This window comes from Nesoenas mayeri (assembly GCF_963082525.1).
Source record: "Nesoenas mayeri genome assembly, chromosome: 3".
NCBI lineage: Eukaryota > Metazoa > Chordata > Aves > Columbiformes > Columbidae > Nesoenas > Nesoenas mayeri.
In genome coordinates, this window is record NC_137544.1 from 11,118,797 (window position 1) to 11,130,029 (window position 11,233).

Consider the following 11,233-nt stretch of genomic DNA (forward strand, 5'->3'; position numbering starts at 1 on the left):
TTGTGAAAGCGTAGTTTCCCACATAGATAGTGCTCTTCCAGTTACGTTTTTGAATGGATCTGATCCTGATGATTGTGTCCGTGTGCTGTGTGTCCATCTCCCTGCGACTTCATATTTGGTTTAAATCTAATCATCGTGCAGCCTGCTGTTGCTAAGAAGGGATGGCCCTGCTCTCTGTGCTGGCTGCTCATTCCTACCCTCTCCAACATTTGTGCTTTTCTCTTTAATCCAACTTAAACTAATCTTTTCTTTATTTAATTTTGAGGTCAGTTAGATGAATGGACTGATCTAAATTATTCTGTGGTCAAGTTAGTGCTAGAACTGATATAAAGGAAGTGGCCAGAAAATGTATCAGCAATTGGTATATGGGATTTTTTGACAGCTACAATCAGTTTAAGTCTTAGGCATGTTCATAAAATGCCTAATTGATTCTGTTCCTCTGGATAAAGAATAGATGTGTTGCCATCTTTTTTTGATCACATAAGAGCTTAGGTGAACATCCTTTCTTCCCAGATCAGGGTACTTTGAGATGTGCACCAATGAGTAAGTTTGGGCTCCATGGAAGCCGTAGGCCAAATGGGGAGTCACCTGGTGAGTCTGAGGAATGCCCATGGCTTTCAGATGTGGGCTTGGTTTAACGCTGGTTTGGAGTAAAGTGTTTAAATGTTGACTTAGCTGAGTCCAAATATAAGGCTTAGTACTAGAATTTTGTGATTTAAGCAAGAGGAAACCTTTTTCCCTCACAGATCAGGAGATTGTAATGTTTCATTTTTAAAGGATAAAAGCATTGATTATTCTGGCATGTACAGCTGCGAGGTAATAAAACAACAGAGCAAATACATGGAATTCATTAATGCTGTTAATAAAACAGAGAAGACTGCATCCCTCAGTTGCATGTGACTAGTTATCAAAATGAATGTGTTATAAGTCTATGAAATACACTGAGTTGCATAGAATGTAAACAACTGTACTGCTCATTTATTAAGCATCATCACTAAGCCTTTTTATCCAGTATTTACATATATACTAAAAAGTATTCTAGAGCCATCAGGTAGCTTATATAATCCTCTTGGTTTCAAAGAAATAAAATACATTCAACCAGACTTCCCCCATCTGTCTCTTGTAGTACCGCTCTCCTTTATGGCAGGCTCATAGCTCCCCCCAGAGTTCTGTTCTGTGCTAAGGTACAGAAAAACTAAGAATCACTCTAAAGGATCAGATTTTGTGTTCACAGTGTGTTAATCTGTATGACTTAGTGTTTCACTAACAGACTGGGCTACACAATTCTTCTGAGTATGCCTGTTTTGTCTGGTAGCATACTGATTTACTTGTAGAATTTGGAGACATTGGGGGATTTACTTAACAGGTTTCTACATTTTTCTATGCCGCCTTATATGCATTCAGTGGTTTTCAGAAAGATGAAGCAAAGGATTGTAATAGGAGGAAAAAAGAGAGCCACAATACAGTCAAGACAATATATTATAAAGAATGATCTAGTGGTTTGAGTGCAAATATATATATATATTTTTCTTTCTTCACCGAACATTAACAGCAGGAATGAGATGATACTCAAATTATTCACATATTCTAAATGGGTTTAGGCCTAAAGGAAAGAAAATGCCCTGCTTTCCTACACTGTGATCTTTGGATACAATAAAGACTAAGAGCACACTTTGCTAAATATTTAATTTGCTGCCATGCAGATAAAGAATTGTTATATGACCCAGCTATTAACTAAGATACAAACAGCATTTATAGGTCTTGTCTAACTCAAAATTTAGCTATTTTAAGTGGTGCAAAAAATGTCTTCTAGATTGTCAGCTTCTGAGTAGTCTTCCTTGTATTTATATTTGAATAATTACAAATATATCAGGTATGGAGGTATTTTATAGATCTTAATAGAGATTTGAGATGTTCTCGAACTGGTCATTAACCTGAAAATTCTTCTATGTGTATTTGATGTCTTCTGCATTAGAACATCCAAGTTTGTGGAAATAATAGGGAGAAAGGTGTTAATTTTTGAATCAGAAGTTGTAAAGAATTTTTCTCTTCTTCTCAACAAGGCTACAAGGCCTCAGTGAAATTTCTGAGCAATTAATGAAAACTGCTGCTAGGTTGTGTGTGGTGGTTTGTTTTGTTTTCCTTTTAACCTATGGACATATGGCTTCATTCATCTGAGAGAAAGTTTACAAATTAGCATCTAGTCCATTACTTTCTGCACTAATTTTACGGCCATTTGGGTTTCATAACAGGGCCCTTGTTTGTCACAATGACCAAAACGCATGTGATAGCAGCTTCAAAAGGAGCATTTTACATCTGGCAATATCGTGTGGTCAAGAAGCTCACAGCAATGGAAATTAATCAAGTAACACGGACCAGAAAAGAAGGCAGGGAAAGGTTTGTCTTCAGGCTTTGTCATTTTTCTCCCTTTGTGTTGATATAATTAATGAAGATGAATTCTCCCATGCCTAAAATACGAACTCCTGTCTTCTCAATTTTCTACTCTGATATGTTGACTTGCAGGCCTGTAAGATTAAATACTACAGAATAGCTTTTCATAACAAATGTTTGTTATCCTAATCTCTTAGACTTTTTGGATTAGTTCCTCTTCAGTGTCTCCATTTGCTTTCTGCATCCTTCCTTTACAGAGCTCTGTGTCTTGATGCTTTTATTCCTCCTCCCCTTTTTCTCCTCTGTGCTCTCAGTTTCTAGGCAGGTATATTCCCTCTGGTAACTTCAACAGCTTCTTGTGTGTCAGTGACTGTAAAGACATAGTTGTCCATCCAGCTGGGTCTTCTCTAAATACACTTGTGTCTGATTGTATTTTTAACGTCTAATCCTGTATGGACTTTTATCCTCTAAAACTAAACAAGCCAAAGTCAACATCATCTTGCCTCCAAAATATTTCCTTTCCAAGTGTTAATTAGTGACATTAACATTTCTGTCACCTCCATAAGCTCACAACTTTATTATGATTTTCTTTTGTGTTCTTTTGTGTTTCCTTCCATAGAGACACTATGGCATTTTTTTCTATAAATCTACCATCTCCTGTCAGTATATATCCATGAGAATGAGTAGTTATTTGTACACAGTGTAAATAACTTACATTGTTCTAGTACCTGAACATCCTAGCCTTGGACAAGATTGTAAATTTGGAAGAAATACTGAAAAAGTAAATAGTTGTAATTCAGCATAAGCCATGATGTTTAGCCTTTTAAAATCTTTCCTAATGCCACTTTTTAAGGGAAAAGAGAAGTTACAATGAAGCATTGAATCCAGTAATACATAAGTTTTGTGGATATGAAAGTGAAGCTCTTCAGAAGTTTGGAGAAGAGCCTGAGGAAATATGGAAATGCATGTTTGAAAAGAGACAATTGGTGTGGTTGATGGTTTGCAGGAACTTCTTGTTGCAGAATGAAAGTTTATAGATTATATGGGAATAGACCGTCAGGGGCTGTGAAAGTGAAAGCAAGTACCATATCTTTATATCAATACAATGCAGGGTTATCAAAGTGGCTACTGCTGGAACCTAAGAACAGACATGGCTTTTATTCTCTTTTATTCTTTTTACCAGTTGCTATGGTTTCTTCTCCAAGGACTATGATATGCTATCAAAAATGTTCCTTTCTTTGGACTCACTTTGTCTTCTAACTTTCTTCTTCTATAGGATTTATCATGTTGATGACAACCCTTCAGGGTCTACAGATGGACACCTTGATTACAACAGAGCTATTGTAGTGAGTGATGTTTTTAACTAGTTTATTGTGGTGTCAATGGCAGCTTGAAAGAGAAATAGTTAGCATGGCTTTATTTATTTTCATAGATTTTCATTCATAGAAACGGTCATACTTAAACTTTCTTTTACTTCTACCTTTTGTACATGAGTGTTATTTTTCTTCTCTCTGGTTAGTGTGTTGTTGCTGTGTCATTATGTATTACTGGAAATATACATCAAACTGTAGGGAACACAGTATTCTAGGGTCCACTATGTAGACACCACCTGTCCTCTTGTTGCAAAGCAGTGCCCCTTACTTCAACAAAGTGTAAGCTTGTTGAAACTCAGTGACCCTTATAATCTCTTCTAGTACTTTCAGGCTTTTTCACTTTATGTGTGTGTGTGCACGCCCATGCTTGGTTTTGTACTCACCTGTACCTGAAATTAATTACAGGCCTCACAAGTCAGGGGTAGTTGCCACCTTGTGTTTTCTGTTAAACACCTGTTACATTTTGGGTTTCTTATTTTTCTGGAGGAGGGGCAGGAGAAGAAAGGAAACTGTTAATATTATTATTGTCATGATTGCCATAACAAGGGCTATCAGTGAACTGTTTTTATTTTCACGATTGCAAAAACAAAGGCCACTAATATCACAATCAGTTTACTGTATGCTGACAAGGTTTGATAGCCCCTTTTCATATGGATACTTAGCAACATTCTTGTATATTTAAATAAAATTTATTTCTTTAGCAGTACATTCTTTGTGTGGCATTAAAACTGATACTGATATTGCTTGTATACTTTCAGGTAACAAGAGATCCAATTTGTGCAATAACAGCATCTGATAAGATACTACTTGTGGTAAGTTACATGATGAACATAACTCCTGATTGCCTCTTGTGCTCGTAGGCAGGAGATTCTTCTGCTATGTGTTCATAAGCAGTCTTAATTTCAAAACATTTCTGAATTTAGGACTTACTTAGATGAAATTTCTTTCTAGATGTCTTCAAAGATAACTTTAACAGGTTCTTCTGTTAACCTGGACTCTTTCTTTAGGAGGACTAATTCACTAAGATCTTACAGTTTAAGTACAGACTGGTTGCCCGAGTTAGTACTTTTACAGAAGGTTTGTTAAAGTCCAGGTCAGGATTTAATGCTGTAATCTGAGTTCTGGGAAGTCTCTCCTAGGCTCTATTTAAATGCACAAAGATTTACAAAGTTTGTCTATTTACATATTAGTGGTATAATGTATGAAGACAGTATCACATGTATGCAGTATGCTGTATACATACTAAAACATTTATGGCTTTTGCATATGTATTATGCATGAGGTATTGTGTCATGTCAAACAGCTCACGCTTTTTTTTTCCTGATCTGTAAAGAGTGATCTTATTAGATGAACAGACATACAGGTGGGCTTTAAAACAAACTAACTGAGCAGAACAAAGATAGAAGAACACTGTTTCTTCATATTATCCATCTTTCCAAGAAAGATCTTGATGTTTTCCTGTTTTCCTACTTGAGTGACTTTTGTTTTGGTTGGTTGGTTATATACTTTGACTGGATTTTACAAAAATCAGAAAAAAGTGTGACGGTTAGTAGGTGACTATGGAATTCTGTTTGTGCTTGAAGAATAAGAGTGAAAAAATGAAATTAAGAGGATAATTAATCAGTGACTTTGGCTAAAAGGAAGGGAGGGAGAGTAAGTACCTTTGAGACTAGATCTGGATAAATGTGCTGTAGCCGAATGCATAGTACAGTGGTGAGGTTTTCTAACACTTCTGACCAAATCTGCTTTTCAGTTTCTGGAGTATACAGATGTGAAAATGTCAAAGGTGAAAGGGGATTTATGCTGAGGATCGCAGGGGTGGCTTTGGGGGCAGGTGGGAAAGAAAAAAAAGAAGAAAGTTTGGACTACCTTAAAGTTTAATATGGATTCATTTCCAGCATAAGGGTTAAACAGTAGGTAAAATAAGCTTGGTATGTTTTTCAGGCTACAGAAACACCATGAGAAAATAGTGGCACTGATAATTTTGATCTGGGATGTCAAACTCATTTTAGACTGTTGGCCTGGTGGTGTCTTGACAGGGGGCATGAGTGTGTCATTTGGCAAAATAAAGATAAACCACATTGCTAATTAAATTTATTTACTGTTACTCAGTAATTTGAATAACCAGGGTATTTTACATCATTTACTTTTGAAGCTAGGTCAGGTCTTGAAGAAATTGGTGAGCATTCAGGCAGTGCTACATGAACCCAACTGTACTGCTCTTAGACCCGAGCTGATACTATTGTATGGCACTGTTTGGGTGGATTTACCAGTGTGGGACAAGGATCTTTTCGTTGTTCTCTTTCTCTGTAATGTAGACCATGCCTGAGGGTTCGCGGGAATTGTTTGGCTCCTGAAACTGTTCTGTGGGCCGTATGTGGACTATGGCTTTTCTCTGATTTAAGCAGATCTGTAAATTGTAGCATCCTAAGAAAAGCATCTTGTTTAAATAGCAGAATTTGAAACTTTTAGGGTAATGACATTCCCTCTCTCCACTTTTGCTCTGTCATTTATCCAAAAACTCTTTTGTCTAGGACAGCATATAAATAAAGCCTTTTTAAAGAGTTTATTGATGGAAAGATTCTGTCAATAAGCACACATTGGTTTTTCTCTAGGCAAGAGAATCTGGCACAATTCAGAGATACAGTCTTCCTATCGTTGGTATCGTACAGAAGTACACCCTGAACTGTCGTGCATATCAGCTGTCTTTGAATTGCAACTCCAGGTAAGTTACAGATCTTATAGTGCAGATATCTGCTTTCAAAATAAACCACTACACTTTGTGCAAATACTAATTCTATAAATTCTATGATTCTGTAATAATTATGTATTCATTTTACTTTAATAGTAAATATTTATTAATTGTTGTTGTTGTTATTAATGGTTGATTAACTATTTATTTATTACTAATTAATTACATCTGGCCAGTCACCAGATTGCTCTGAGACTGTGTTAGTAAAGCTGTCTTATGTTGTAAACTCTTAAGGATCTATGTGAGAAGTTTAAGGAAACATATGCATGAAAGTATCTTTGATTTATTAGATGAACCAAACATAAGCTTCCTATGATCATGGCATGAAAATTGACAAAATTATGTCATAACCTGGAACTTTACATCTCTAAGGCTTCCTTATCTTTCTATGTCCTTCTAATGCCTGGAAACTTTGTTCATCCCTTGTTAATTTACAGGCTGTAGCTGCTGGCAATGCGTCTCGCAAGACTGGTTTTCCTAAGCTTCAGCTGTGCCAACACTGAAGTTGCTTTCTACTTAATAGCTATTTTTTTGCAAGAGAGAGCACAAGAGTCTTGGCAGAAAAGGCAAAAATATACTGACTAAAGAGGACTCATAAGATAATTTTATTCACTTCAAAATAACTTTATAATTTCAAATAAAATTCATAATGTGTGTGTAGATTGGTCACCTTTTTAGGTATTGACCAAAAGTAGATTGCTTCACTTAAAAAGCAGTGTAATCTAGTCAGAGCCATGTTAGTTTTGTTTTGAACTCAAGCTGTTTCCTTCCTGAATGACTTCGTGCTAGTGAAGAAGGCTCAGATCCCTAAGTGTTCTGAAGTTAATTTTCTAAATTACTTTTAAAATTTTAATAGAGTTTAAGGGTGTCTAAGTACTTTTCAGTATTTAGAATTGCTTTTTAAATGGCATTGTAATAAATACAAGCGAGTATGATTCATTGAATACCTGTGTAACTGGAAATTTCCACATGTAACCCTTTAGAAATTGTATTTTTTTCCCATATTGTAAATGACTTCAAAGATTAATTGGATTATACTTCATGTTGTCGGGAAAAAAACCTACAGTACCCTTTGTAGAAATATAAGAAATCTCATTTTAGAGATTAACAGTCTGCATCACCACACTGTCTTTTTAATTTAAGAATCTCCTTCATTACCTAGTAAATAATGAAAAACAATTCTATTCAGCTATCAATTTTAGGCTCTGTTAAGCGAAGTTTGGTGAAGGGCAGAACCTGCGATTTCCTCAAATCGATACCTGAAGTACTAAGTATCTTCAAAATGCTGGATGAAAAATGGGCTTATTTCAGAACTTTGCAGGGCCAGATCAGATGAAAAACTTCTTTGTGTGTCTGTGGTCTCTCTCTGCTGTGCAGATCCATGAAAATCACATGCATCTCACTGAATCTATGGAATTATACTGGTATTGGATTCAAGGGGAAAGTTGGCCTGAGCGTGCCAGTTCAGGGAAAGTATTTCAGATTTACAACCTTGAACAGTATTATTTAGCTGTCTTATTTTTTTCTTCCTCTGTTTTTCTATAGTCGTGTTGCTATCATAGACCTTTCAGGTGTTTTGACTTTCTTTGATTTGGATACACGGGTGGTGGACAGTACAGGACAGCAAATGGTAGGCGAGCAGCTGAAACTGGAACGCAAAGATGTCTGGGATATGAAGTGGGCCAAAGATAACCCAGATTTGTTTGCAGTGATGGAGAAAACAAGAATGTATGTTTTCAGAAACTTGGATCCGGAGGTAAACATTAACATACCAAAACTACTCATTTTCCAAATTTGCTTGTAAGTTAATGACTCTGTGTTGAATAGTGTTAATCTTGTGCTTACCATTCAATTAGGCAATTGTTTATATAAATAAGCTCGCTTCTGGAAATCTCAAAATTGTGTCAGCTCTGCTGTGGGTGTGTTGTTCAGGAATAAATGAGTAAAATGAACTATCAGTCCTGGAAAGATAGAAATGCTGTCATATTTTTGTTAAATATATGAGAAATTTTCTAGAGCATATTTTTTGGTATGCTTTGGAAAATATAAACACAATTTTAGTAAATATATTTGTAAAACACAGTTCAGTTGAATCTAAATATTGGCAGGCATTCCTTTATTTTTTTCACATAATTTAGTTATAGAAAACACGGGGATTTTTAAATATGTCTGTATATGGAATTGTCAGTAATGTTAATGATTTTAGTATATGTTTCCTGTTGGAAATGCAATTAAATCCTAGTTCAGAGAAGAAGGAAGTCTCTTTATGGATTCTTAATAGATTTGTTTAGGATTTAATCAGACAGAATACAAGTTCATTCCTTTGTAACTTATTTACCTTTAAGGAACCTATACAAACTTCTGGATATATTTGCAACTTTGAAGATTTAGAAATCAAATCTGTTCTTCTCGATGAAATATTAAAGGTAAGTTTAATTAATTCTATTTTGTAAGAAAACTTGGTGTCTGTGTTAGTGATTTGTACAGTAGATATGAAAATGAACATGGCACAGAATAAAATTATGTTTCTCTGTGCTTCATTATGTTAGAATCCTGAACATCCTAACAAAGATTACATCGTCAATTTTGAGATTCGGTCATTACGAGATAGTCGAGCATTGATTGAAAAAGTTGGCATCGCGGAATCTTCTCAATTCATAGAAGATAATCCACATCCCAGACTTTGGTAAAAACTCTTTATAAGTCAACTTTGTTTAACCTTGTGTTCTTTTGTATTCTTTTCCTGTTCAGACAGATAGAGTATTTAAGTACAAAGCCTCAAAACCAGCCAAAGTAGTATACACTTTTAAACAGAATCCTTTAAAGCAGGGGTGTCAAACTCATTTTCACTGGGGGCCACATCAGGCTCGTGGTTGCCTTCAAAGGGCCGAATGGAATTTTAGGACTGTATAAATGGAACTACGCCTACATTTATACAGTCCTAAAATTCCATTTGGTCCTTTGAAGCCAACTGCGAGGCTGATGTGGCCCCGGTAAAAATGAGATGGCACCCCTGCTTTAAAGAAAGAGGAAAAGAAACAGGTAACAGTGCCCAGCTGCAATGTGAAGGGCAGCTATTTTGAGAACATCTCTTCATCTGAATTGCCCTCAGAGGAGAATGATAGCACTGAGGGAAGACCCAGAAAGAGCCTTGGAGTCCCCTCTTAGCCTGGTTTCCCCACCTCCTCTGCAGTTGGGGTGTTTGGACCAATTCAAGCTGTGTGGTGTTAAGATTTTCCAGAATGCCAGAAAGTGAGGTTTTTGTTCCTGAGCATTTGAGAATTCACGTTTCAGGAGATGCTGAGCAAGTGTTCAAGACCCCTCAGCAGCCATCTTAAAAAAGAATTTGGGGCCAGTACTTCCCCAGGCTCCTAGTTCTTGAATCCAAAAGTGTGGGCTGTTGTTAAATTGGAACTCTGTGATTTTATGAATGCTGTAGTACCTAGAATGAAAGGCGTGCTGTGGGTGTCACGGTAGTGCGTATGGGGTACAGGCTTTTCTGCTCTGTGCTGTATGAGCCCAAAAAACACAGTGCTTCCTGCTTTTAGGGACAAATAAATCTAAAGGAATTGAAAATGCTGGCAGAAAGCTAACTTTAAGTTGGTTAAATTCAAATTCATCATAAGTTGAGAGAGTATTTATTTAATTACATACTTTATATGGGACCTTGATGACAAAGAGCTTAAAACCCAGTAAAGGGAAGACATGAGAATGGTAATAAGATGAGAGCAGTTGACTGACCTTGTAGCATTTTGGACTGGCGAAAAAGGACAGAAATGAGAAGGGCTGGGTGTGTTAATCACATTATAATGCAGCCTCTCAGCAGTAATCTGAGAAAAGGAGATGTTGGCATGTTTAAACTAAACATGGACTCAGCTATTAAACTAATCTTGCAAAGCCTGCACAGCACACATGTAAGAGTAAATCCATGAAAACAGGAGTTCTGAAAATCTATTTAATACCCTGTGTCATAAGGGCTGGAAGAGTAAATGCCTCAGTAGATAATTTAATGAAAAGTCAGTAGCAGAAACTAAAACTTCACTGACAAGTTACTGGTTGAATGATGCCAGTTCTCTTTAACTTTCTGGAAACTGTTTCTCCATCTGGCTGTGTTTTGAAGCTGATTTCTTGCAGTATTGGATATCTGGCTTGCATCAAGGTGGGTTCAGAGCTCTCTGTTAATTCTCACAATTCTGAGGTGAATTTAGAATTGCTGAAAGACAGGCCAAACAACTTGCCTTAAAAGTTTGTCCCAAAAAGCATTTCTTCCTATTAAGTTGTGCTTTCATTTGTAGAATGTACCTTCTGAAAAACAAGATATGGTAGCCACATGTTGAAAGTTTCTCTTATAGTACTATAATTTTACTAGTCTGAGTTTGTAGGGTAAAATTTAGTTTTGTGAGTCTTCATTTTTACTAATGTCTTGAATTAGCTGAAGATATTTGGAGTTTCAAAGTCATTCATGCTTTTTTGCTAGTACCATCTATTTATTAAATATAAAATGACTTGGTTTTGAAAGTCTGTGTCTCAGTAAAAGTTTTATGTCATAAAATCACAAAATATATGTCAAATGCTGTTCACCTTGCTCCAAAATTGCCGTACACTTAATTTTCATTAGGGAAGGAAACATACGGTATGTCACGTTTATAGAGAAGAGATGGATTAGAAGCGCTGGATATAAAGCAAATATATTCTAGATCAGAACGGGACAGTGCCC

General features: G+C 36.2%; 1 protein-coding gene across 3 annotated transcripts in view; it reads left to right on the forward strand.

Moving 5' to 3' along the window:
• The window catches only part of WDR35 (WD repeat domain 35), a 44,535-nt gene that overhangs the window by 21,495 nt on the left and 11,807 nt on the right, over positions 1 to 11,233 (forward strand). For all 3 annotated transcript variants that reach the window (XM_080342248.1, XM_080342246.1, XM_080342247.1), the window contains 7 exons: positions 2,253 to 2,397; positions 3,668 to 3,737; positions 4,523 to 4,576; positions 6,380 to 6,489; positions 8,062 to 8,272; positions 8,862 to 8,942; positions 9,066 to 9,202. In XM_080342248.1, the coding sequence (XP_080198374.1) occupies positions 2,253 to 2,397; positions 3,668 to 3,737; positions 4,523 to 4,576; positions 6,380 to 6,489; positions 8,062 to 8,272; positions 8,862 to 8,942; positions 9,066 to 9,202 (808 nt within the window). The remainder of the gene's footprint in view (positions 1 to 2,252; positions 2,398 to 3,667; positions 3,738 to 4,522; positions 4,577 to 6,379; positions 6,490 to 8,061; positions 8,273 to 8,861; positions 8,943 to 9,065; positions 9,203 to 11,233) is intronic.